The sequence below is a fragment of the Nomascus leucogenys genome, chromosome 2 (genome assembly GCF_006542625.1).
Source record: "Nomascus leucogenys isolate Asia chromosome 2, Asia_NLE_v1, whole genome shotgun sequence".
NCBI lineage: Eukaryota > Metazoa > Chordata > Mammalia > Primates > Hylobatidae > Nomascus > Nomascus leucogenys.
In genome coordinates, this window is record NC_044382.1 from 50203683 (window position 1) to 50229199 (window position 25517).

The following is a 25517-nucleotide window of genomic DNA, read 5'->3' on the forward strand; positions in this document are numbered from 1 at the left end:
ACAGAAACAGCAACTTAAAATGAGACGATATAAACCTGTATGACTTTTCTTATAATTTGCCTCCTGCAAATAAGCTTCAGTCTTTGTCTCCCTTAGTCTTCTCCTCTTTCCTAGCTAAATATCACAACATACTTCCTTACTGCCTTCCTTCCATCTTTTCTTCAACGCTTCTGTAAATTTTGATTTCAAAAGCAATGGCACAATTCCGTTCTTCTAGTCCTAGTTACGCAGTAATATAAGGACAGGTGGAAACCTGCAGGTTGCTACGTTCATTGCAAAGTGTCCACAGTAAAGATAAAGGAGAAATTCCCCCGGCAATGAAAACGAGAATGAGATAAATTACCAAATTACATTAAAAGCGTGCTCTAATGTTAGAGATTTAAAGTTCCTCTCAGAAATCCCGGAGGATTTTGACCTGAAGCAAAAGTGAACTTCTTCCGGGTGGTGGAAAAGTAAACTGTCAACTATTTACTTTGGTGGCGGGGGGGGGATGCTGGAAAGGAACTGGGGCGAAAAGCCTCTGCAGGTGACGGTGCAGGCCAATACCAGGAGGTCAAGTCGCCACTGTCCCTTCGGCCCTTAAGTCCAGGGAAACGCAAGGCAAGGGACGAGGGCCGACCTCCGCCTTTCTCCAGCCCTTTCCCCGCCCACAAATGACGGCGGTGGCGACGATCCCGGCCCGCCGCGCGAGGCACTCTGGGAGCGGAAGAAGGAGGCCGCGCGAGGGCTGGCGAACCGGAAGTAGAGGAGTTGGGCCTGGAAGGGCCCAGGGAACCGCTACTGCTGCTGGTGTTTGCGGGTGGCAGGGAGCCAGGCCTGGCGAGCGGGGTGTGTCGCGATGCCGGAGCTGGCGGTGCAGAAGGTGGTGGTCCACCCCCTGGTGCTGCTCAGTGTGGTGGATCATTTCAACCGGTGAGCGAGCGGCCGATAGCTGGGCCGGCGGTGCAGCCGCTGCTGAGTCACGGGCACGCTGGGGATGGCGCGGCGGCCGCGGGCGAGCTGGGGACGCAGATAGGGCGGCTGGTGACCCTTACTTGTTCACGATCCCAGACCAGCGTCGGCTCACGATGCCGGAGTCATCCAGCCTCCCGCCCCTGCCCCAGCCGCTGCTACTCCGGGGCCTCGGCAGCCTGTTCCGTTTACCCAGTTTGTTTTACAGAGTTCCCTTTCCCAGTTCGTTTTGCCGAAGTTCGTTTTACCGAAATCTGGATGATGCTGGGGGTCGGGGGATGCGGCTAGCTTTAGTTGGCCTTGACCCCCGCCCCCAAGCTCGTGTCTGTCACTTCGTTTTGAAGTTCGTTTTGCCGAAATCTGGATAAAGCCAGGGTGGGGCGGAGGCGGGCTAGCTTCATTTGGCTCTGACCCCCGCCCCCAGGGTCGTATCTTCGTTTGACTCAGTTGGTTTCACTGAAATGTGAATGATGCAAAGTGACTGATGTCTGGATGATGCCCGGGTGGGGCGGAGGGGGCTAGCTCCATTTAGCCCCGCCCCCAGGCTATCTATGTTTATCTTTGTTTGACCGAATTGGTTTCACCGAAATATGGATGATGCTGGAGTGGGGCGCAGGGGGCTACCTTCATTTGGCCCTGACCCCGGCCCCAGGGTCGTATTTATGTTTATCCTCGTTTAACCAAGTTGATTTCACCGAAATGTGGATGATGCAAAGTGAATGATGCCTGGATGATGCCGGAGTGGGGCTGAGGGGGCCAGCTTCAACGTGGCCCTGACCCCAGACCCCAGGGTCGTATCTATGTTTGTCTTCATTTGACCGAGTTCCTGTTAATCGAAATCTGGATGATGCTTAGCACCCCGAAGGGCTTCCTGGATCAGCTGTGGTTTTCACCCATTAACATTTTTAAATGGGAATCTGATTAGACTCTGTCTCAAAAAAATGTATATAGAGATGAGGTTTCAGTTTTTATTTAAAACACGAGGCCGGGCATGGTGGCTCACGCCTGTAATCCCAGCATTTTGGGAGGCTAAGACGGGAGGATCGCTTGAGCCCAGGAGTTCGAAGCTATCGTGAGCTGAGATCATGCCACTGCACTCCAGCCTGGGTGAGAGTGAGACCTTCTCACTCTCAAAAAAAAAAAAAAAAAAAAAAAAAAAGACGAGTTGGAGATTTGGACCTTAATGAATAAGGTAAGGAAACATCTCAAAGGTCATCTAGTAAGCTCATTGTTTGAGGGTGTACATCCACCACCTCTTGGCTTTGGAGTTGTTCATCCTGCTAGACCTGTTGCACGTGTTTCTAAGTTTTACAAGATTGTTAGTTGAATTGGCAAATGTAAAGACCCAGTTCAGAGCATCTGCTATAAAGCCATTGTTGCAAAGTGTCCATTCTCCTCTGCAACTTGCTGTGTGCAACTAATTCAGCTGGAGCCAGAAAAGGACCCTCAGCCTAGGATATGCTGGCTTTTCTACAGTAGAGGAATTACTATTTTTCTCCCATGGGATACTAGGGGCAGGCACTATTTCAGTTCTATTCAAGCACTTGTTAAGAGCACTAGCTTTCAGGCTAGCCTGGTGGCACATGCCTGTAATCCTAGCATTTTCGGAGACCAAGGCGGGTGGATTGCTTGAGCTTAGGAGTTCAAGACCAGCCTGGGCCACATGGCAAAACCCCTTCTCTACCAAAAAAAAAAATAGAAAAATTAGCCAGATGTGGTGGTGTGTGCCTGTAGTCTCAGCTACTCGGGAGGCTGAAGTGAGAAGATCACTCGAATCTGAGAAGTAGAGGCTGCAGTGAGCGAAGATCGCACCACTGGACTCCAGCCTGGGCAACACAGTGAGACCCTGTCTCAAAAACAAAGAAGAGCACTAGCTTCTCTATCAAGTTAAGTGTAGGGTTTTAAAAAACACAAATGGACTTTGGTAGACCAAAACAAAAGCCCATGAGTTTGGAAGTTTCCCTTGAAGTTGGAAACAATTTCTCCTTTACCCCCCCACCCCCAAAAATGAGAGGCACCAGAAATACAGAATCATTAACTTTGATTGAATCCCCAAACCTAGTAACCATTTATGGATTTGCCAACTATATGCTAAGAAAAATACTACAATTAAACCAATGTGAAACTAGCAGCTGTTAAGAAAATGTAATTAACAGTGGCTTTTGTCTTTCCTTAGCATAGAGTTGTGTTTCTGTGTCACACATTTGCTAGTGGTTAAAAAATTCTTCTTGAAGACCAAGGAAATGAGAGTGTTTAAGTGACGCACTTGTAACTCCTTAGGAGAAAATGACTGAGGTGGTTTGAAATGGAGATAAAAATTCTCAAATAAAATCTTTCTCATTCAGTCCTCCTCTATTTATTCATTTATTTTGAGACAGGGTCTGCCCAGGCTGGGGTGCAGTGGCACAATCTCAGCTCACTGTAGCTAGCCTCAAACTCGACCTTTTGAGCTCAGTCCCCCCACCTCAGTCCCCCAGCCCCAAGTAGCTGAGACTACAGGCACATCCCCACTATGCCCAGCTAAGTTTTGTATTTTTTGTAGACGGGGTTTCACCATGTTGCCCACGCTGCCCATGCTCGTCTCAAACTCCTGAGCTCAAGTGATCTGCCCACCTCAGCCTCCCGAAGTGCTGGGATTACAGGCATGAGCCACTGTGTCCGGCCCACTCCAACATCTTTATTCCAAAAAAGATTTCAGGATGGGAAAAGCTTAAAGGAGAAGGAAAGCTGCAAAGAAAAAGTAAAGTTAAATATGGTAGCAAAGCTTAAATGTGTTTTCAGACTAAGATCTGGGAACCTTTCATTTTCTTCATTTTAAATTTCTGTGAAGTTTGAAATTTTCCCAAGCATGTATTACTTCACAGTCAATGTTAAGCAAAAACTGCCAGTGCGTGTCAGTCCAAGTTTATGAATTACCCCTTATAGTTAATATCAACCTAACCCTATTACATTGTTTAGGGAGATTAGTTCCCAGGTAAATTAAATTGTATCTGTGCCACTGATATTTCCCATTGAGTATCTTATTGTTGGGTCCACGTTTCTTTGTGAGCCTATCCACAATGACCATCTGTTTTCTCATTCAGAATCGGCAAGGTTGGAAACCAGAAGCGTGTTGTTGGTGTGCTTTTGGGGTCATGGCAAAAGAAAGTACTTGATGTATCAAACAGTTTTGCAGGTAAAAGACAAATTTTGTGTTTTTCCGAGCATGATTAAAATGTCAGTTAACTCTTTAAAAATATAAACATTTGTTACCACTTTTGACTACAACCCAGAGATTGTCTTAAAAATGCTGAAGTATAGAAAAGAGAACCTGAAGATTGCACACTAGACCAGACAGTAAATATTTTAAATTTGCAGGCCATGTGGTCTCCACTGCACCTGCTCCTCTCTGCCATTATAGTGCAAGAGCTGCTATAGACAACATGTAAACAAACAAAAGTGGCAGTATTCCAGCAAACCTCTATAAAAACAGGCAGCTGGGCACAGTTTGTCAGCCCCTGCACCAAACTGTTTAACCACGCTTCTTATAGGTGGAGTAAGGAGAGAGATGGGGAACTTTACCCCTTTATGTGAATCCTTACAAAAACGCACCCATGTATTACTTTAATGATTAAAGCAACAACAATAAAGAAGAACATACTGGATGACCTCTGAACTAGAGGTCACTAACTCTAGTGTCTAAAATGACCAGCCAGTCATGTCATTTGCCAAAGGGAAAATATCAGGAAGTTACTGGGCTTCTAGAAAACTGAAAAGCATGTGTCTTTTTTAAAGGGAGCAGCCCCTACCTGGCTGTAGCTAGTGGTTGCCAGGTATTCCAATTTTTTAAGAGAAGCTGGAGGTCTGGATTTTTATGTGAATTCTCCCAGTTTTTGAGGGCAGCTCAAAAAAATTTTTTAATACTGTGTTGGGCAAGTGAAACACGTTAAGTGAATCAGAACTGGCCTAGGGGTCTTTACTTGTGACCTGTGTTCTAGGTTTCTATCAAGCACCCTAAACTAACTTTTTTTTCCTCTTTAGTTCCTTTTGATGAAGATGACAAAGACGATTCTGTGTGGTTTTTAGACCATGATTATTTGGAAAACATGTATGGAATGTTTAAGAAAGTCAATGGTATGTCTTGATGTTCTAAGGTGTTACAGCATAGAATTGATCTGTGTGTATGGGGGTCTTCTGTTTGCTTTTCTTTAACATCAAGGGCCCTTTCACTTAGCTACACTTCAGTAAGACTAGTAGTGGTAGTAGAGGAATAAGGTAGAATAAATGAAAAACTAGAGTAGCAATTTAAGGCCAAATAGGCCACCTGGGTTTGGGTAAGAGGGGAAATAACCCTCTCATTGCAGCAGAAAAGTGACGAACCATCCAGTAAAGTCAGTCTTCCATTAGAGTTTTAGTACCACCAGGGTAAATATGTCTGGAATTTTCAAAGAGGTAAAGGACATAACTACTGATGTTCTTATCCTTTTTGAGGGAGTTGTATAGATCTTCATGAAATAGTTAAAGCCCGCTAATTTTTTTCCTTCCTAGCCAGAGAAAGAATAGTTGGCTGGTACCACACAGGCCCTAAACTACACAAGAATGACATTGCCATCAACGAACTCATGAAAAGATACTGTCCTAATTCTGTAAGTGCTCTCTATTTTTGAAACTCTTGAATGATTTTTTTGCCAGCCAGCTCAAGTAAGAGCATCCTGGGAAGAATTCGAGTAGCAAATCTGCTTACTGCTTTATCTCCATAAACTTCTGTTAATTTGTAGTGCTCTGTGAAGTATACTGTAACCTAATATATTTGATAAATAACAGTTTATACCTGCTAAGTACCAGGTGTATGAGTTATGTAATCCTCTCAGTACTATCCTCTGTATATCCTCTTTACAAATGAGAAAACAGGTTCAGAATGTTTAGGAAAGTCTGGTAAGGGGTGGGACTGGGATTGAAATTTTGGCTGTATTGACTCTAATGTCCTTGTGCTAGGACACACAAGGGGCTACTGCCCCTCAGCTTGTTAATGAAGGGGATCAAAAAGCAGAAGAAATGATGAGATCATTTGAAGTATAAATGCATTTTTGCTGAAAATTCTGGTTCATTTCTAACTGAATACAAGAAATAGTTTTAGTAATTGTGAGAAGAATGCCTGAAATTATCCCTTGTGTGTTGGGCGTGAGATGATTTGCTAAGATGTGTTTCTCTGCCAGGTATTGGTCATCATTGATGTGAAGCCAAAGGACCTGGGGCTGCCCACAGAAGCATACATTTCAGTGGAAGAAGTCCATGATGTAAGTCATCTTGCTATGAACCTGGGAGGTTAGACTGCTACTTATTGGGTGATTGGCTTTTTTTTTCAATTTTCAGGTCAATAAATCCTTTGTCTCTATAACAAAAGAAGAAGGTAGTTAAGTTTTTTTCCCTTTGATTTTTTTAATCACCACATTTTGGAAATGGAGAGGAACATAGAAATCTAAATTCCAGCCAGGCACAGTGGCTCACCCAGTGCTTTGAGAGGCTTAGGTGGGAGGATTGCCTAAGCCTAGGAGTTGAAGACCAGCCTGGGCAACATAGCAAGACACCTACAAAAATAAAAACACTAGCCAGGCATGATGGTCCATGCCTGTATTCCAAGCTACTCAGGAGGCTGAGACGGGAGTATTGTTTGAGCCCAGGAGTTCAAGGTTACAGTGAGCTGTGATCACCACGGCATTCCAACTTGTGCGACAGTTGAGACCCTGTCCCCAAAAAAAACAAGAAATCCAAATTCCCCTTTTACAAATGAAAAGTTTAAGGGATGAATTACGGTCTCCTTTTGAATTTAGATCTGCAGTATTTATCCTTGCTTTCAGTTTTAAGATTTGGAAAAGGATATTTTAGGATAGCTCTTTGCAAATGTTCCTTGCATCAAGCGCTGTCTTCCTGGAGCTTTTCTCTTTGCCTGGCTGCCAGGGAGCTCAGATCCAAATGTATCGCCTAGTTGCAGTAGGGCTTTCATCCCTGGTTTTGACCCAGTTGTTTTTAGTGAATTTTTCTCCTGCCTCTTTAGAAAAGGAATTGAGGTTGCTCATATACATGCACCCCAATGAAGCAAGGTTTTTTTAGTAGGGGATAAAGGGGACATACGGGTCATGTTACAAGATGAAGCTCAAGAAGAATTAGTGCCTGTAAAGGTTACCAAGAAATCCCACAAGACTGTTAAAGGTTCTGACCATCCTGGCATCCAAAGCAAAGAGGAGAATGCCCCTTGCAGGATTAACACTATCCTAAATAAAATAATCACGGCTAACTTTTATAGCACTTAGTGTGAGTTGAGTGACTTTCCCAAGGTCTTGGAGCTCCCTTATTACATACATGGCGGAGCCAAATTTGAACCCAGATAGCCTGGCTGTGGAGCCTGTGCTCTTTTTTACCACTATGCTGTCCTCCCTTGCAGACAGTTTACAGCCTTTTGACAGGAGACGTGCAGCCTCTTCTGGCACAAGGTCTGAGAAAAGTATCTTCCAAGTCCCTTCAGGATGTCACTGGCACAAGGTCTGAGAAAAGTATCTTCCAAGTCCCTTCAGGATGTCACTGGGTGACCACCATGAACCATGTCCCCAGTGGATCCTTTGATTAATTCAGACCACCAGAAAGCCAACTATTCTGATTGCATTGGTTTGGGCACTCTGGAATCGTTTGATCCAAGAGACAAAAAAGGGCTAAAAGTTTTATTTTCTGGCATGAACTTGCCTCAGTACAGATATTCTGTATATTGTCCATTCTAGAAAGAACTATATACTTTTTTTTTTTTTTTTTTGACAATCTCACTCTGTTGCTCAGGCTGGAGTGCAGTGGCGTGATCTCGGCCCACTGCACCCTCCACCTCCCAGGTTCAAGTGATTCTCATTCCTCAGCCTCCAGAGTAGCTGGGATTACAGGCACCCGCCACCACACCTGGCTAGTTTTTGTATTTTTAGTAGAGAGGGGTTTTCGCCATGTTGCCCAGGCTGGTCTCGAATTCTTGGCATACGGAAGTGCTGAGATTGCAGATCCGTGCCCGGCCAAAACGATACACTTTTAAGAATCAACCTGAGACTTCCCTGTGTGTTCATCCCAAGTGTGGGCTTGAGGGAATTTCCAGATTTTTCTCAATGCACAGTGCCCCAGCAGACTGCATCACTGAGCAGCACCACAGTGATGTTAGCTTTGAAGGCTAAGCTTTCAAACCAAGCCTTACCCACCCTTGCCATAGAAAATTCTCAGTCATGCACGCATTAAATGAGCTGACTTAAAGCAAAAGACTAAGGGTGCGAAAAGGAACACATGTCAGTTTGTTTGTGGAAAATAAATAATTATAGTTAGGCTTCCTCTCCCAGGATGGAACTCCAACCTCGAAAACATTTGAACACGTGACCAGTGAAATTGGAGCAGAGGAAGCTGAGGAAGTTGGAGTTGAACACTTGTTACGGTGAGACCCTAGTACAGCGTCAAAATCATTCGCTGCCCCAGAGGTCACACGGTGTAAGGAAGAGGTCTGTGTCGGGAGTCTGGAGACCTAGGTTCTGGTCCTGGCCGTCCACTAACAAGTCTGCCATTCTGAGCAAATCACAGTCCCCTTCCAGACCTTTGTTTCCTTGTCTGTAAATTGAAGTGTTTGAACTACATCAACTGTAAAATGTCTTGAGTTACAGTTTATGACTCTGTGGATAGCATACCTTGTCTAGAAACTATAATGTTGACTGTGACGGGAAGAGAGGTAGGAAATAAATGCAGGCCTGCACTCTCCACTAGGTGTCCTTCTCAACAAATGTAGCCCATCTTCTGGAGCGAATCTTTATCTTGGAGTAGCTTTTGCTTTAAAATCCTATAGCTATTATAATCCTTATTTGAAAAAGGTCATAGTTTTATCAGTCAATGAGGTTCCTTCCAGTTCTAAAAATTACCATCTTATTTAAGTTTCTCGATATTCTGGAGATGCAGGTAGAGAAAATGCCATCCTTTTAGGAACAGGAAAGCTGAGATAGAGAGCTTCAGTACAAGGTTACCCAGAAAGTTATTGGTAGATCTGAACTGTTGACCTAAGCAATTTTTTTTTTCCTTAAGTGGAAATGGTTTTATTTTAGCCCTCTTTTATAATTATTTTTTGAAAAATGTCCTGTGATGAGAAAGATAAAGTATGTGTTCCACATGATAAAGAAATTAACGTAATTGATAACTAACTAAATCTTTATCAAATGGAGAAGTGACATTTTTCTTTTAAAAACTTGCCGCACCCAACAAAGCTAGGAATTTTCTTAGAATGTAAGAACTTGCCTGATGACATGGTACCCTGATGCCTTTTCCTGCCCTTTTTAACTGTGGGTTATTACAGAGATATCAAAGACACGACGGTGGGCACTCTGTCCCAGCGGATCACAAACCAGGTCCATGGTTTGAAGGGACTGAACTCCAAGCTTCTGGATATCAGGAGCTACCTGGAAAAAGTCGCCACAGGCAAGCTGCCCATCAACCACCAGATCATCTACCAGCTGCAGGACGTCTTCAACCTGCTGCCAGACGTCAGCCTGCAGGAATTTGTCAAGGCCTTTTACCTGAAGACCAACGACCAGATGGTGGTTGTATACTTGGCCTCGCTGATCCGTTCCGTGGTCGCCCTGCACAACCTCATCAACAACAAGATTGCCAACCGGGATGCAGAGAAGAAAGAAGGGCAGGAGAAAGAAGAGAGCAAAAAGGATAGGAAAGAGGACAAGGAGAAAGATAAAGATAAGGAAAAGAGTGATGTAAAGAAAGAGGAGAAAAAGGAGAAAAAGTAAAACATGTATTAAATAGCTTTTTAAATTTGTAAATTAAAATCTTACAAACTAAATCAGTGTGCTGCTAGAGGGTTCTTTTTCACTTGACGTGCTTGTTAGAAAGCTGACCCAACAAGAGCTCTCTGCCTCTGGTCACTCTTGCTGTGGTGCTATGTGGAAGTGAATGGAGACTGATCTCAAACCTGAACTGCAGCTTCAGCTGCTGTGAGTTGGGGATATGATAGTCAGCTCAGGCTTCAGATTGTGTGAGAAAAATGAGGAGAAGTCAACAAAACGTTTTGGTACTCTTCATTCGTTTATCTCCAAAACCAGGAGTTGAATTTTCCTCATCTTGAAAGACTCTTGGGGTCTGTTTCTGGTATTTTACAAAATTGCTAAGTGGAATGCATGAATTGCATTATGTTCTCTGGTAACATGTAGAGTTCAGACCCTTCTGAACTCTGTTGACAATACCACACCATGTTTTGGACCCATAGCTCTGGCATCCTCAGGGGTTGTGATCCAGCTCCATATATTGTTTACCTTCAAAGACACAATTAAATGGCTTGATTTTTAAGCTGTGTTCTAGTCGTTTTTGACTTTGGGAGTAGTGATGCGTAGTTTCCAGAAGCAGCCAAGACAGTCTTCGATTGGAGCTGCCTTAAGGAGTTCTCTTGGACTTGGTATCATTTATGAAAGAGCATCTCATTCCCCTAAATGGAAACAGGCAGTCTGCTGTAGTGAGGAGAGTTCTCTGAGCCCAGAAGACCCGGGTTCCAGTTTGTACCTCAGATCCCTCATTTATGAGGTGGTAGGTTGCAGTCGGTCATCTCTAAAGTCCCCAGAACAGTGTTTCAAAAGGGACACATTTACCACTGCAGCAGTTGTAAGTACCTCAGACTGCAGGCCAAACAGGCACGTTACTAAGAATGGAACAATGTTTCCCCCAAGAGAAGTGCACAGGACTCCTAGAGGAACAAATTAAAGCACTAAATCATTCGACACACAGTAGTCACGGATATTAAATTTCCTTTCTTGAACAGGTAGAACCTCTCAAATGCACTACGTGCATTATTCATCTTGAAAGAGTTAAGAACACAATAAAATAGCACAAAAACTCAGTTGCATCTCAGAAACCACTTCATGAGGTTATAATGCCTTAAAGTAATCAGAAGCATCGATTTTTATTCCATAGACCTGCCAAAGAGTTAGTTGGTGGGAATTTGGGAATAGATAGAGCTTGAGTATCCCTTATCTGAAATGCTTGGAACCAGAAGTCTTAAAGATTTAGGAAATTTTTTTTAATACTTGCATTATACTTAACGGCTGAGCATGCCTAATCTGAAATGTTCCAATGAGTATTTCCTTTGAATACCATGTAAGTGCTCAAAAAGTTTCAGATTTTGGAGCATTTCAAATTTTCGGATTAGGGGCACTCAACCTGTAGTAAAATGTAAAATGGCTCTTATTCAGCATAAATAGAGACATGCCCCATCAGGGGTCATTTCAGAGTTCATCAAGATTCTGAGATAAAAAAGCATGGTACAGTGAAAACAGAACAAAATTGACTTTCCTGTTTGTTTCAGAAGCCAAAAGTCAGACAGTTGTATCTAATTGAATAAAGGAAACTTGAAGTACATAGATTAAAACTTGAGGTGTATCCCAAACCATGGGAGCATTGAAGAAGCTTTTGAGATTTAGGTGCCATGTTTGGAACACACTGATGTGACAGGTTGCCTAGACCACAAACCCTGGCTTGGAAATGGGCAAGAGCAGGACCCAGGCATCAGGGGAGAGCCAGGTGCCATGGTGCTGAGGCTCTAAGCAAGGGAACGCAACGTCATCCTAAGGAACGGGTCCTGTATGTAAGGCTCAGGGGCCAGTGCACACCTGAATTGACACCGCACAGGATTCAGGTCTGCGTTTAAGAACATAATGCCGGGTTGGGGGCAGTGGCTGGTGCCTGTAATCCCAACACTGGGAGGCTGAGGCAGGAGGATCACTTGAGTCCAGGAGTAAGAGACCAGCCTGAACAACATAGTAAGACCCATCTACAAAAAATGTTAAAATTGCCTGGGTGTGGTGGGATGTGCCTTAGTCCTAGCTACTCAAGAGGCTGAGGTAGGACACTGGAGCCCAGGAGCTCAAGGTTGCAGTGAGCTGTGATCGCATGCCACTGCACTCCAGCCTGGGCAACAGAGCAAAATCCTGTCTCTTTAAAAAACAAAAAGTATCATTTGGATTTAAAAGACTTTCTCAGGGTCCAGTGAACTAGCACAATGCCACAGCCTTTTAAGTTGGTCATAGTTTGATGAACTGAAATGTTTATTGAGCATCTAAGAACATGGGAATCCCCAGGCCTTATTATTTTTAATAGTTTGACCCACATACGGACAAAACTGACTTCTACCTTCCTAACAGGAATCTTCCATTCCTGCTTATAAAGAAAATAGCTTATAGCCTGTGGAGTCACTTAGGCACATTTTCTAAGGCCAGATTGCTGCCATCATGTAGAAGAGAGGGAGCCCAGTAGTGCTACCGATGAAGTCTTGCTCATACAAATAGCAGCTGACTTGACTGCAAAACCCAGGGCCCACCCCTAAAATAAAGCCTTACATTTGTGTAGTCTGGCGGTCTAGAGATGAGACTTCTAAACAGCTTTTGCTGGTTTTGGAAACACTGAAAAAGTATTCCGGAAAAAGTGTGATCCTGGGCCTGGATCTCATCTTCATAGCTGCAACATCAGCTTCCCTTCGATTTCACGACAACTTCAGAATGACTGCCTAATGGATTTCAGGCTGCTCCTGTGACACCTTACAGAGGATGGTGTTCACTCCTGAATTACGGTTTTCTGTTTGAAAACACAAAATATGCGAGTTATAGACTGGGGATAAATGTGGAGAGGGTCCTGAGGTCAAGGAGATTTTACCAAAACTAGAGCACTTTAATGCCGGAAGTAGGCGGAGTGTGGTGGCTCATGCCTGTAATCCTAGCACTCTGGGAGGTTGAGGCCGGTGGATTACTTGAGGTCAGGAGTTCAAGACCAGCCTGGCCAACATGGTAAAACCCCATCTCTACTAAAAATACAAAAATTAGTTGGGCGTGGTGGCGTGCACCTGTAATCCCAGCTACTTGGGAGGCTGAGGCAGGAGAATTGCTTGAACTGGGGATGTGGAAGTTGCAGTGAGCTGAGATTGTGCCACTGCACTCCAGCCTGGGCAACAGAGCAAGACTCTGTCTCAAAAAAAAAAAAAAAAATGCCAGAAGCAGATGAAAGACAACCACAGGTTTAAATGAAAACAAGCTGAAACAATGCAAACTTTTTATATTAGATATTTGACTTAAAAATATCTCAATAAAGTGTTAGTTTTCTCAAAAAAAATGAAAAAGAAAACAGGAAATAGCCCTCAACTTATGGAAAAGAATGAAATCTCCCATTCACTGGGAAGTTATGCAAAGACTTTTTCTTCTACCATTTTCCATTAAGCAGAATAAAACTTGAGAATGAGTTAGGATTGTTTGTTAGACTATAACATGCTAACAAAACCACTTTCATCTGCCCTGTCCTGGAATATGGGGTGGATACAGGACATGTGGGAAGGCAGAGAAACATTTGATTTATATGGCCCCCAAGAGAAAATGTCTACAACTTCCCTAAGCAAATGTATTGCAGATTATTACACATAATACCTGTGCACATTCCTATGCCATTCAACTCTTGGTGTTACCGATTTTTGCCTGGTAGCAGTGCAAAATTGAGATCTTTTTTTAAAGACTAAAGCCTGTTTTTTGGCCAGGCACAGTGGCTCACACCTGTAATTGGGAGGCCGAGGCGGGCGGATCACGAGGTCAGGAGTTCAAGACCAGCCTGGCCAATATGGAGAAACACCATCTCTACTAAAAATACAACAATTAGCTGGGCGTGGTGGTGGGTGCCTGTAGTCCCAGCTACTCAGGAGGCTGAGGCAGGAGAATCGCTTGAACTCGGGAGGTGGAGGTTGCAGTGAGCCGGAGATCGTGCCACTGCGCTCCAGCCTGGGTAACAGAGCAAGACTCCATCTCAAAGAAAAAAAAAAAAGTACAGCCTGTTTTTATTGGGGGAGTAAGTAAGAATTGACTCAGTATAGACATGGAAGTGAGGAAAGAAAATATGTGAAAAGAAAGGAAGAAGAAACTGTGGAAGTCGTGTTTCTAGGGCCCAAATCAAGAGAAATCTTTTGCTAATCATTGCTCTTTGGAGCCAATCTGTTCTTCGACACTAGATGGCGTCATCCACTCAGCTCAGCTCATCTCTTGGCAAGAGAAAAATTTGATTCCCAGTTGGGCATAGATTTGGGAATCTTCCCCCAATTACTTCCTGCCATTTCTGCTTTCGGCTGAAGCCACCCAGGCAAAATTTTGAAGGAATTTGAAGAGGCTATGGGTGCAAAAAGACTGGGTTAAGCCTCCACACCTCCACCCTTACCGTCCTCTTGAACACTGCTGCTGGGGGATGAATACATGAATACAAGCAGATAGCATGTGCTTCAGTTTTCCTCACTGCTGGTATTACTCTTCTAATTTTTTTTTTTTCCGAGACTGGGTCTTGCTTTGTCGCTCACGCTGGAGTGCAGCAATGCGATCACAGTTCACTGCAGCCTCAACCTCCAGGGCTCAAGTGATCCTCCTGCCTTAGCCTCCTGAGTAGCTGAGAGGGCAGGCACAAGCCACCATGCCCAGGTAATTTTTAACTTTTTTGTAGAGACAGGGTCTCACCTTGTTGCCCAGGCTGGTCTTGAACTCCTGGGCTCAAGCAAACCTCCTGCCTCGGCCTCCCAAAGTGCTGGGATTACAAGCATGAGCCACCGTGTGCAGCCTCCTAATTACTTTAAGGACCACAGTCAGCAGTGTTCTGGTAAACATGTAACAATCAGTTCTCCAAAAAAGGGATGATTAGCATTGATTTGTAAGCCTTTCCCAATTTCCCTGGTATAAATACTTCCACAGTGGCTGATTTCAAGTCAACAACCTGAGTTGGAAGGAGAGGCGCAGAGCACAGTGCTGCACAGTGCTTCCACCTTACAGATGAGATAGACAAAAATAACCTGAGGAGCACACCTCATAGTAAAATGTAGTCAAGAAATAGGGCCGGGTACCATGGCTCACACCCGGCCTTGGGAGGCCGAGGCGGGCGGATCCCCTAAGGTCAGGAGTTTGAGACCAGCCTGGCCAACATGGGGAAAGCCTGTCTCTACTAAAAATTCAAAAATTAGCCGGGCATGGTGGCATGGGCCTGTAATCCCACCTACTCGGGAGGCTGAGGCAGGAGAATTGCTTGAACCCAGGAGGCAGAAGTTGCAGTGAGCCGAGATCATGCCACTGCACTCCAGCCTGGGCAACAGAGTGGGACTCCATGTCAAAAAAAAAAAAAGAAAAAGAAAAGAAAAGAAATTAGAATGCAATGGAGAGTTCTAAAAATATTTTCTTAATATAATCTATTGTAAGTTTATCCAATTTAATTTTTTTTTTTTTTTTTTTTTTTTTGAGACGGAGTCTCGCTGTCGCCCAGGCTGGAGTGCAGTGGCGCAATCTCGGCTCACTGCAGGCTCCACCCCCTGGGGTTCACGCCATTCTCCTGCCTCAGCCTCCCGAGTAGCTGGGACTACAGGCACCCGCCACCTCACCCAGCTAATTTTTTGTATTTTTAGTATAGACGGGGTTTCACCGTGTTAGCCAGGATGGTCTCGATCTCCTGACCTCGTGATCTGCCCGCCTCAGCCTCCCAAAGTGCTGGGATTACAGACGTGACCCACCGCGCCCGGCCCAATTTAATTTTTAACAATGGTTTTGTTTAGCCTCCAGCTCACAAAATTTCTGAAAATTTAACAATTGGCTTTTGCAAACCTGTGCAACCTGGCTCCAAGCCCACCCTTTCCAGTCCTATTTAAATGATCACTGCCTTCATGACTGTTATTTAATCCCCAGTTGTTTTCATTTTGTACCTGTTTCTGTTTTTCTCAAGAAAACTTACCAAGACTTGGGTTCATTTAAAGTAGCCCTCTTCACACAGTGGCAGATAGTTGTAGGTGACAAATCTTTGTCAAATGCCTGGGACTTTTCCCGAAGGGGGTGGTGCTGATTGGTTGGTTGATTGATTCGTTCTCACTTATTAGGACCTCAGCTGGCCATTCTCTGGCAGTTACTCAAAACACAGAACCAATGACAGAAGAATTCACTATGATGCTTGTTAAAAATTCAGGTTTCTGGCCAGGTGCGGTGGCTCACGCCTGTAATCCCAGCTCTTTGGGAGGCCGAGGCGGGCAGATCACTTGAGGCCAGGAGTTCAAAACCAGCCTGGCCAACACAGTGAAAGCCAATATCTACCAAAAAATACAAAATTTTGCCGGGTGTGGTGGCACACGCCTGTAGTCCCAGCTACTCGGGAGGCTGAGGCCAGGAGAATCTATTGAACCCAGGAGGCAGAGGTTGCAGTGAGCTGAGATTGTACCACTGCACTCCAGCCTGGGCGACAGAGACCCTGTCTCAAAAAATAATAAAAATTCAGGTTTCTGGGCCTAACCCCAGACCTACTGTGTTATAATCTCTGGGGATCTGTGTTTTTAAGATGGTCTCCATATGGTTCCTGCCCACATGAAAGAGAACATTTATTTTGATGTAGAACAATCTTCTCAATTGTTTTTTTTAACAGTCCAGGGGTCTGGTTTGTTTTTTGTGCTGTTTTAAAATTATTTATGTTTTTCATAAAGATGAGTCTCCCTATGTTGCCCAGGCTGGTCTTGAACTCCTGGGCTCAAGCGATCCTCCTGCTTTGGCCTCCCAAAATGCTGGGATTACAGGTGTGCGCCACCACGCTTGACCTTTTTTTTTTTTTTTTCTACACCTATGAAGCCATTAATTCAAGAGGATTGGGTTCCAGCAGCTTGGGTTCCTTTTCCCTGTTCTCACAAGTTGTGCTTCTCTGGCTGGAGCAGGCTGGTGCTTCAGTTGAACCCAGGTACTCTCTGGCTTCCTTCTCTCTCTTTTTTTTTTTTTTTTTTTGAGATGGAGTCTCCCTCCATTGCCCAGGCTGGAGTGCAGTGGTGCAATCTTGGCTCACTGCAACCTTCGCCTCCCAGGTTCTAGAGATTCTCCTGCCTTAGCCTCCCAAGTAGCTGGGACTACAGGCATGCACCACCACGCCCGGCTAAGTTTTATATTTTTAGTAGAGATGAGGTTTCACCATTTGGGCCAGGCTGGTCTCGAACTCCTGACCTCAGGTGATCTGCCTGCCTTGGCCTCCCAAAGTGCTGGGAATACAGGCGTGAGCCACTGCACCTGGCCGTTTCCTTCTCTTTTGATCATTTTCCCTTGCGTGTTTCCGAAGGCCATCCCAGCTCTTGGAGCGCTTGTATGGATGCTCCATACACACACATTAATTCTCTTGGCAAGTTTCATGCCCTTGTTTGTTCCCAACCATGCCAACAGCATGCTAGATACATGTAGTCTCTTCCTCTTTTGCCTTGGTAACATCCGTGGGGCATTCCTTTTGAACAATGCCCATTCCCTTGATGTCTGTAACATCACCTTTCTTGTAGGTTTGTGTGGATGTGGCCAGAGGAACAACTCCATGTGTTCTCAAAGGCCTGAGAATATACAGCAGGTATCTCTCCTCTTTCCCCATGTTCATCATTGTGGTGACGGCAGTTCTGGTTCAAAGGACTCTCTCGGTAGATTTTGGTGCAGACAAATCTGTTACGTTTTTGCCTTATGGCCAGTACTTTCTGGATCATATTTAAGAAGTCTTTTCCCAGCTCAAAACCTCCAATATATTCTCATCCTAGTGTCTTCCTTCTCTGCAGCTCTCGTGCTAAAGTCTGATCAGTGTTAACATCATTTGAGTCATCTTTTAATCAAAATAACCAGCTAGGATCCTTGGTTCATGTAGAGCTCCTCTCTTTTTCATTTTCTTTATTTTCATTTTTTTTTAGACCGAGTCTTGCTCTGTCACCCAGGCTGGAGTGCAGTGGTGTGATCTTGGCTCACTAAAACCTCTGCCTCCTAGGTTCCAGCGATTCTCCTGCCTCAGCCTCTCAAGTAGCTGGGATTACAGGCGCCTGCCACCACGCCCAGCTAATTTTTGTATTTTTAGTAGAGACAAGGCTTCACCATGTTGGCCAGGCTGGTCTCGAACTCCTGACCTCAAGTGATCTGCCTGCCTCGGCCTCCCAAAGTGCTGAGATTACAGGTGTGAGCCACTGTGTCTGGTCTCTTCCTCATTTTCTTTTCTTTTCTTTTTTTTTTTTTTTGAGATGGAGTCTCGCTCTGTCACCCAGGCTGGAGTGCAATGGCGTGATCTTGGAACCTCCGCCTCCCAGGTTCAAGCAATTCTCCTGCCTCAGCCTCCAGAGTAGCTGGGATTATAGGCCTGTGCCACCACACCTGGCTAATTTTTGTATTTTTAGTAGAGATGGGGTTTCACCATGTTGGTCAGGCTGGTCTCGAACTCCTGACCTCGTCATCTGCCCGCCTCGTCCTCCCAAAGTGCTGAGATTACAGGCGTGAGCTACTGCACCCAGCCTCCCTTCCTCATTTTCAATCCTGACTCCATCCCCACCTTTTACCCCTCGGCATATAAACCCTCAGCTCCCTCCCATATTACACACGCACACTTGCACTCTGCAGCCCCCGCTGTAGCCTTCCTCCATCCTTCTTTTCCCAGTTAACCTTCAGCAAATGGCTAATCTATGTCTGTTGCCTTCTCTTCCTTGTCTTCCAGGTATTTCCTTAATCATCTGCAATCTGGCTTTTGCCCCCCACCATTCCACTAAAGTAGCTCTCACTAAAGTCACAAATGGCTTCTTTGCCCATCCAGTTGGCCCTTCTGAGCCCTTATGTATTAGTCTGTTTTCACACTGCTGATAAAGACACTCCCAAGACTGGGTAATTTATAAAGAAAAAGAGGATTAATGGACTCACAGTTTAAGTGCCTGGGGAGGCCTCACAATCATGGCAGAAGGCACGTCTTACATGGCGGAAGATAGGAGAGAACTTGTGCGTGGGAACTCTTCTTTATAAAACCATCAGATCCTGTGAGACTTATTCACTATCATGAGAACAGCATGGAAAAGACCCGCCCCCATGATTCAGTTGCCTCCCACTGGGTCCCTCCAATGACATGTAGGAATTGCGGGAGCTACAATTCAAGATGAGATTTGGATGGGGACACAGCCAAACCGTATTACCTTACCTCCCTGACTTGATCCCTGGCACTTCTATCATGGTACTCTTGCCTGCTTCTTGGACCCTCCTGAGCCCCTTTGGCTACAATTTCTCTAGACTGTCATTTGACTCGACCTATATCTTATATTTTAAAGAATCCTGCATCGTTATCTGATGCCTCTGATTCCAGTACTCATATTCTTCCAGACCCTGGCTGGTCACGCCACTACATGCCACCAGAACACAGGAGCCATACTGGTCGCCCTGCTCAGCCTCAGCCTCAGCATTCAGCCACCTGGTCCTGTGGGTCCTACCACGTGGACCCTCTCTGACACCTGCCCCTCTGCATTCCTGCTGCCCCTGCCTATGTGCAAACATTCATCTCTTTTCTGTTTTATTGCTACAGTTGCCCAACAGCTCTTTCGCCTACTTTCTCACCTTCCCCCTTCTCCTTATTCTACTCGTGCCAGAGTTACATGGCTGGAGGAAGAACCTCAAATGTAGAGAGTGGCATGAATCTCACTCCTCAGTTCATGACTGCCATCATCATCATCACCATCATCATCAAACATGTCCTTTCTTTGATTTTTTTTACCTGATTTCCTCTATCATTCTAACCACCCATCCTTCCCACACACATAAGCTATAGCCACTTCAATGTGTTTAATAAATATCCTTAGATATGGATGGATCCGCGAAGAACATACAGCATAATGTCCTTGAACTCCTGACCTCAGGTGATCCACCCACCTTGGCCTCCCAAAGTGCTGGGATTACAGGCGTGAGCCACCACACCCAGCCCATGCAGCGTAATGTTCTATGTGCATGTGTTTTAATTTCTATAAGTTTCCCTTTAATCTCATTCTTTCCTTTTTTTAAAACTCAAAACTGTTTTAAAGACATGTCTTCATGGCTGTATGTATAGATTCATTCAGTTCATAGCTTGTAACTGCTGGTGGCAGCAACAATACTATGTGTTCCGAAATCCTGTTCCACATTCCTCTTCCCTAGACATACTGCAGACTACACTTGCCACCCCTTTGCTCCAGAGAAGGCCACGAGATGAGTCCTGGACAATGAAAAAATATAAGCAGGCCGGGTACAGTGCCTCACACCTGTAATCCCAGCACTCTGGGAGGCAAGGGTGGGTGGATCACAAGATCAGGAGATCGAGACCATCCAGGCCAACATGGTGAAACCCCGTCTCTACTAAAAATACAAAAATTAGCTGGGAGTGGTGGCACATGCCTGGAATCCCAGCTACTTGGGAGGCTGGGGCAGGAGAATTGCTTGAACCAGAGAGTCAGAGGTTGCAGTGAGCCGAGATCGTGCCACTGCACTCCAGCCTGATGAGAGAGTGAGACTGAGACAGTGAAAAGCCTCTCCTGTCTCTGTCGCTCCCTGCCTGGGCGATAGAGGAGGGACATGTTGAGATGGCAAGTCACACAGGGTGCAGCCTGACTGCTGAGTCCCTTTACAGAGAAGAGGTGTCCTAGAGAAACACTTGCCTTGCATTCGATTTGATGTTAGCTGGAATAAAACTTGGGTTCAGCCATTGAGATTTCAGGGCTGTTTGTCCTCACGACGTAACTTTGCCTACCCTGCTAGTCCACTAAGGTGGGGATCCATTGTAATCATCCGCCATGGTTTACTTACCTACCTCCTAGTGATGGACACTTGGGTTACTTCCAGCTCTCCACCACCACAAACAAAGCTACCACATGTCCTCATAAGGACCCAAGCAAGTTTCTATGGAGTCCATGTCCAGGAGTTTGCAGGAACATAGAATATAGGCATAGTTCATGGCTCTAAGTACAGCCAGATTGCACGCTAGAGTGGCTGCAGTCCTTTATGCTCCTGCTCACAGTTCATGAGGTTACCATTTCTGAAACCACCGTATATTTTAGCAGCTTAAAGCATGGACTCAAGTCAGATTGCTTGACTTGGAATCCAAGATGTATAAACTACTAGCTGTTAAGGCTACTTGGCCGGACACAGTGGCTCACACCTGTAATCCCAGCACTTGGGGAGGCCGAGGCGGGGGGATCACCTGAGGTTAGGAGTTCGAGACCAGACTGGCCAACATGGTGAAACCCCATCTCTATTAAAAATACAAAAAATTAGCCAGGATGCATGCTTGTAATCCCAGCTACTTGGAAGGCTGAGGCAAGAGAATCGCTTGAACCCAGGAGGCAGAGGTTGCAGTGAGCTGATATCGCACTATAGCACACCAGCCTGGGCGACAGAGCGAAAAAGACAAATCTCTATCTCCATTTTCTCATCTGCAAAATGGGAATAATAAAACTACCTGCGTCATAGATGTGTCAGGAAAATTACACAAAATATTACATATAAGGGGCTTGGAGCAGAGCCTGAGCACATTATATCCTGTGTAAGTATGATTCTGATGGTCCTTATAACATGCTTGCTAACCTAACACTGCGTATTACCCAACATCCGAATTTTTATAGATCTTAGGGGTGGAATAGTATTCTGAAGTTATTTTGATAGAGCTTTCTTCCCATGGCCATGTTGATTGTCCCTTCTGTGAATTGCTACTTCTATCTTTTACTCATCTTTTTTTCTACTGAGGTTCTTTTCTTTTTCTTGTTGATTTGCAGACATCCCTTGAATATTCAGGAAACAACTCCTGTTTCGGTTTTGTGTGGCAACTCTCTTCAGTCCGTCCCATCTGTCTGTTACTTTATCGTTGGGGAGCTTCATGGAACAGAAATCCTCTATTTTGATGTAGACGAATCTATCAATTCTCCCCTATGATTAGTGCTTTGTGAATCATATTTAAGAAGTCCTTCCCCAGCTTAAAGTCCCAAATCTATTCTCATACTTACACATCATTAGCTTTATATTTTCACCTTTCGTATTAGATCTTTTCATCCACTTCAAGTTTCTTTTTTATTTTTATTTGAGAGACAGGGTCTCACACTGTCACCCAGGCTGAGGGTGCAGTGGTACAATCATAGGTCCCTGCAGCTTGACCTCCCAGGCTCAAGCGATCCTCCCACCTCAGCCTCTCAAGTAGATGGAACTACAGACATGTGCCACCACGCCTGGCTAATTTTTTGTAGAGACAAGTGTCTTGCTATGTTGCCCAGGCTGGTCTCCCCACCTTAGACTCCCAAGTGCTAGGATTACAGGTGTGAGCCACCACACAGCCTCCACTTCAAGTTTCAAGACTTCTATCTATCTGCCGATTTTCAGCTCTGCACCTCCCTAGCCTTCTGTTGTCCCTCAAGTCCCCAAGCCTTGGGCCTGAATACACTTCTGGTCTGCAGCAGTCGGAGAATGGGCAGCAGCTGAGTTGCATGGGGTCTGGGAGGGGAGGTGGGTGTCCAACTCCTCTGTATACGGTTGCTTAACTACTCCACTTGTTTTTGTTTGTTTTGAGATGGCGTCTCACTCTGTTGCCGAGGCTGGAGTACAGTGGCACCATCTCTGCTCATTGCAACCTCCCCCTCCCAGGTTCAAGTGATTCTCCTGCCTCAGCCTCCTGAGTGGCTTGGACTACAGGTGCACACCACCATGCCCGGCTAATTATTTTTAGTAGAGATGGGGTTTCACCGTGTTGGCCAGGCTGGTCTCAAACTCCTGACTTCATGATCTGCCCACCTCAGCCTCCAAAAGTGTTAGGATTACAGGTGTGAGCCACTGCGCCCAGCCTACTCCACCTGCTTTTAGACCCTAGTATTGCCCTTGCCTTCTTGCTGCCCCCAAACCCTGAGTCTCTCAAGTGGTCTGCTAGACAGAGTGGCTCATTTCTCATCGGCCTCCCCTGCAGTGCAGCTTCCTGCTCTGCTCGATCCATTACAATCCTCCACCTGCTGTCTGCCTTGTAAAACTATGTTGGCCATCCTCGTCTGCCACTGAGTCCTCTTATGTTCTCTTTGCCCTTGTAGGTTAAGACCTTTATAAAACTTTCACCTTGTTTGCGGTAAGAGATAGGAATTCACCTTTGTTTCCTCCAGAGAGTATTCGTCTCCAGCCCCTGCAGCTCCCGTGCTCCAGTCTTTTGCATCAGATTAAATGGTACCATCCCCTTCCCAGTTTCTCAAGCCAAAAATGAAGACGTCATCCTTGACTTTGCTCTGTCTCACGCACCATTTCCAATCCACTGGCAAAATCATGTCAATTGTACCCCAAAGACAGCACGAGTCTTTCCATTTTCCACTGCATATGAAGTCAACACCTAACCCAAAGCCATTGCCTCTCCTGGATGACCACGGTGCCTCCTAACCACCCTCCCTGCATCTCCTCCAGCTCCACGGGACCCACGCTCCATGCTGCCTTTGGGGTGATCTTTCTTAGGTGTACCTCGGGTCACACCTCTTCTGTGCCTGAGCCTCCAGGGGCTTCCCACTGCTCTTAGAATGAAAACCCAAGCTCTTCATCAGGGCTCACGGGTCCCTGCATGACCTGGACCTGCACCAACCTATGGATCTCCTCTCATGCTGCCCCTGCTCAGCCACCCCAGCCTCAACCCACTCTCAGAACAGGCCAGCCTCCTTCCCACTCAGATGGCTGCACCGGATGCTTCTAACCCTGGACATTCCTCTTCCAGCTCTTTACTTGGCTGGCTGATTCTTTCTTTCTTTCTTTCTTTCTTTCTTTCTTTCTTTCTTTCTTTCTTTCTTTCTTCTTTCTTTCCTTTCTTTCCTTCTTCTTTCTTCTCTTTCTCCTCCTTCTCCTTCTTCTTTCTTCTTCTTCTCCTTCTCCTTCTTCCCCCTTTCTTCTTCCTCCTTTCTCCTTCTTTTTTTTTTTTTTTGAGACCCTGTCGCCCAGGCTAGAGTGCAGTGGTGCAATCTCGGCTCACTGCAACCTCCACCTCCCAGGTTCAAGTGATTCTCCTGCCTCAGCCTCCCGAGTAGCTGGGATTACAGGCACCCACCACCACACCTGGCTAATTTTTGTATTTTTAGTAGAGACGGAGTTTCACCATGTTGGCCAGGCTGGTCTCAAACTCCTGACCTCAGGTGATCCACCCGCCTCAGCCTCCCAAAGTGCTGGGATGATAGGCATGAGCCACTGCACCCGGCCTTCTGGCTCCTTCTTACCTTTCAGGTCATTAGGCTGAAACACCTCTTTTGAGTTGCTTTCCCTAAAATCCTATCCAAAGTAGATCCTTTCTCCTGCATTCTTCTCTGCCATATAATACTCATCAAGAGGTGTCCTGTGCCCCTCGGCAGAAAGCTGATGCTTCGGGGTGAGTACCACGTATGGAGTGCAGGGACAGGGTAACAGTCAACACTTACCATTCAGGCTACTTCTCATGTACCCCACACACAGACATTCCAGATTTTAACCAGTGTGGACCAATTACAGAGAGTTGGCAGACCTTGACTATAAAATCCAAATGTTCAGATCAGGCACAGTGGCTCACACCTGTAATCCCAGCATTTTGGAAGGCCAAGGCGGGAGGATCCCTTGAGGCCAGGAGTTTGAGACCAACCTGGGCAACATAGTGAGACCCTGTCTCTACAAAAAAAAAATTTTTTTTTAATTAGCCATGTACACTACAGCCTGAGTGACAAAGTGAGACCCTATCTCAAAAAGTAAACAAGACAAAATTCTCCAGGCATGGTGGCATGTGCCTATAGTCCCAGCTACTCAAGAGGCTGAGGTGGGAGGATCGCTTGAGCCCAGGAGTTTGAGGCTGCAGTGAGCCTAGATCGCACCACTGCACTCCAGCCTGGGCAACAGAGCAAGACCCTGTCTCAAAAATAAATAACACAAAATAAAATCCAAAGGTTTGGGGGTGAAATGGATACCCTCCCAGAAGAAACAATGCTTCTGCACCCACAGCCCACCAGGCCCCAGATACTCATGGCGAAGCCGTCACAGAGGCGAGAGCTGTGCCCTAAGCCAGCCTCCGTGGAAGTCCTAAAGCTGCAGAGGCCGCCCTTCAGGCTAATTTGCTGCTGTAATAGCACCATCTACCCTACTGCTCACCCTATAATTACACAGGAAACGGCCCCAAAATTGTCCTTGAGAGACTGGACATGACTCTTGCCAACTATGTTTGGCTGAAGGCCCAGACAAGAACTAATGACATCTCAAGGCAGAGAGCCGCAGTCGCAGACTGGGCCAGACCTGAGGGCCCGGGACCACTGGCGCTGCCGGGCAAATGATGTCAGGCTGGAAACTGGGGTCTTGGGGAGGGATTAAAATTACTCCCACTTCCCAGTATTCTCTTTCCCCGAGAAGAGGAAGAAGGGCAATCGGCCTGTGTTCCTGGTTAGTATGATTTTATTGATCTACAGATAATCTCCCTGCCATGGCTCTTTCATGTATGAAAAATCATGGCCACATTCAGGAACCAGGGAATGGAAGGGATGCTAATCTGAGGACATTTAATTTGACCTAGCATGGTGTGCTGGTTACCTATGGCTGCCTAGAAAATTACCATAACAGTTAGCTGCTTACAACAAGCATTTGTTATCTCACAGTTTCCTTGGCTCAGGGGTCCAGGCACGGCTCATCTGGGTCTCTGCTTTGAGTTGCTCACCAGCTGCAGGTGGGGTGTCCGCTGGGCTGTAGTCACCCCCAGCTCAGCAACAGAAGGATCTGGCTCCAAGCTCACATGGCTGTTGG

General features: G+C 45.7%; 1 protein-coding gene across 2 annotated transcripts; it reads left to right on the forward strand.

Annotated features, from left to right (window-relative positions):
* Window positions 1-706: 706 nt before the first annotated feature.
* PSMD7 (proteasome 26S subunit, non-ATPase 7) lies at window positions 707-10290 on the forward strand. Of its 2 annotated transcripts, XM_003262953.4 has the most exons (7): window positions 707-912; window positions 4035-4126; window positions 4972-5064; window positions 5479-5576; window positions 6147-6227; window positions 8295-8386; window positions 9290-10290. In XM_003262953.4, the coding sequence occupies exons 1-7, from the start codon at window positions 839-841 to the stop codon at window positions 9732-9734; spliced, it is 975 nt and encodes a 324-aa protein (XP_003263001.1). In that variant the 5' UTR covers window positions 707-838; the 3' UTR covers window positions 9735-10290. The 2 variants fall into 2 exon arrangements, with proteins under 2 accessions (XP_003263001.1, XP_030650445.1); XM_030794585.1 differs by lacking the exon at window positions 8295-8386.
* The last annotated feature ends 15227 nt before the right edge of the window (window positions 10291-25517 follow it).